Genomic DNA, 943 nt, shown 5'->3' with positions numbered 1-943 from the left:
TGGATTTCTTAAATAGTTTTGTATTAATAAAAGATAGTTTTTTGGACAGTTTTTCTGGAAACAGCCTGGTAGGTTTCAGGATGCTGTAAGCGATAAAGAAAAGCAGGAACAAATTTTATTTGAAGATGATACTTACTTCTCTTTGCTCGATTATTTAAACATTTGCAATAAACCTACACAAAATCATTTTTCTTGCATACCTATTTACTTTCTATGTTTTACTTATCTTCTTTTCCTTCCCATTCATGGCGCATTTTTCTGCCTTCGCTGTTATGCGAAAAATAGATACGTTCAAAAAAAAATTTCAACTTTTTGTGAGTGGTAGATGTTAACAGTAATGAATGACATTGTTGTGGATAGTTTCAACGCAGAGTGCCCAGTACTTTTGGTATTGCAATGGTATATATTGCCTCTCAGATTAGCGCATTCCGTCTATTTTAATATGCAGGAATGTATCCAATCCGTAACTTACTCGAAACGCAACTAGCATACGTGATTTTTAGCGAACGTAGCATATTTGGTATTTGATTTATGTATGCACTAAAATTCAACAACAATAATTATTAAACGATCATGTTCTTACACCTTCGGATTTTCAATACTCACGCAATCGCCTCAACAAGCGCAGAACGAAGTTTCATTGCAGTGAAATATCTAAAAAGATATTTCCGGAATACCATGATAGAAGAACGACTAGACGGACTGGCAGTAATATGTACATTCATTTTGACTTTTTCATTGATACTGATCTGGTAATAGAAAAGTTCAGTTGCAAACGGAATTGAAACGTGTCGTTGATCGAAATACAAATAAAATTAAAATCAGAAAGATATTCTATCGCGTGATTGAGCTTGTAATTTGGTTAAGAAAAATCGGCAGTATATTTGTTCCTCGTCAGACTGTCATGTTTAATAATACATGTACATGATAAATCTTTAGTATA

At 33.1% G+C, this 943-nt stretch overlaps 1 protein-coding gene across 1 annotated transcript; it reads right to left on the bottom strand.

The window, feature by feature from the left end:
• Nucleotides 1–437: 437 nt before the first annotated feature.
• Nucleotides 438–725, bottom strand: Tsp_14882 (ribonucleoside-diphosphate reductase beta chain 2). Its single transcript, XM_003366230.1, has 2 exons — nucleotides 607–725; nucleotides 438–540 (listed from the first exon to the last, which is right to left on the bottom strand). Exons 1-2 carry the CDS (start codon nucleotides 723–725, stop codon nucleotides 438–440), a joined length of 222 nt encoding a protein of 73 aa, XP_003366278.1.
• Nucleotides 726–943: the final 218 nt, after the last annotated feature.

The sequence above is a fragment of the Trichinella spiralis genome (assembly GCF_000181795.1).
Source record: "Trichinella spiralis strain ISS 195 chromosome Unknown Scfld6343, whole genome shotgun sequence".
Classification (NCBI taxonomy): Eukaryota; Metazoa; Nematoda; class Enoplea; order Trichinellida; family Trichinellidae; genus Trichinella; species Trichinella spiralis.
The sequence above is the reverse complement of the archived record's forward strand: the minus strand, read 5'-3'. Positions and strand labels throughout refer to the sequence as shown.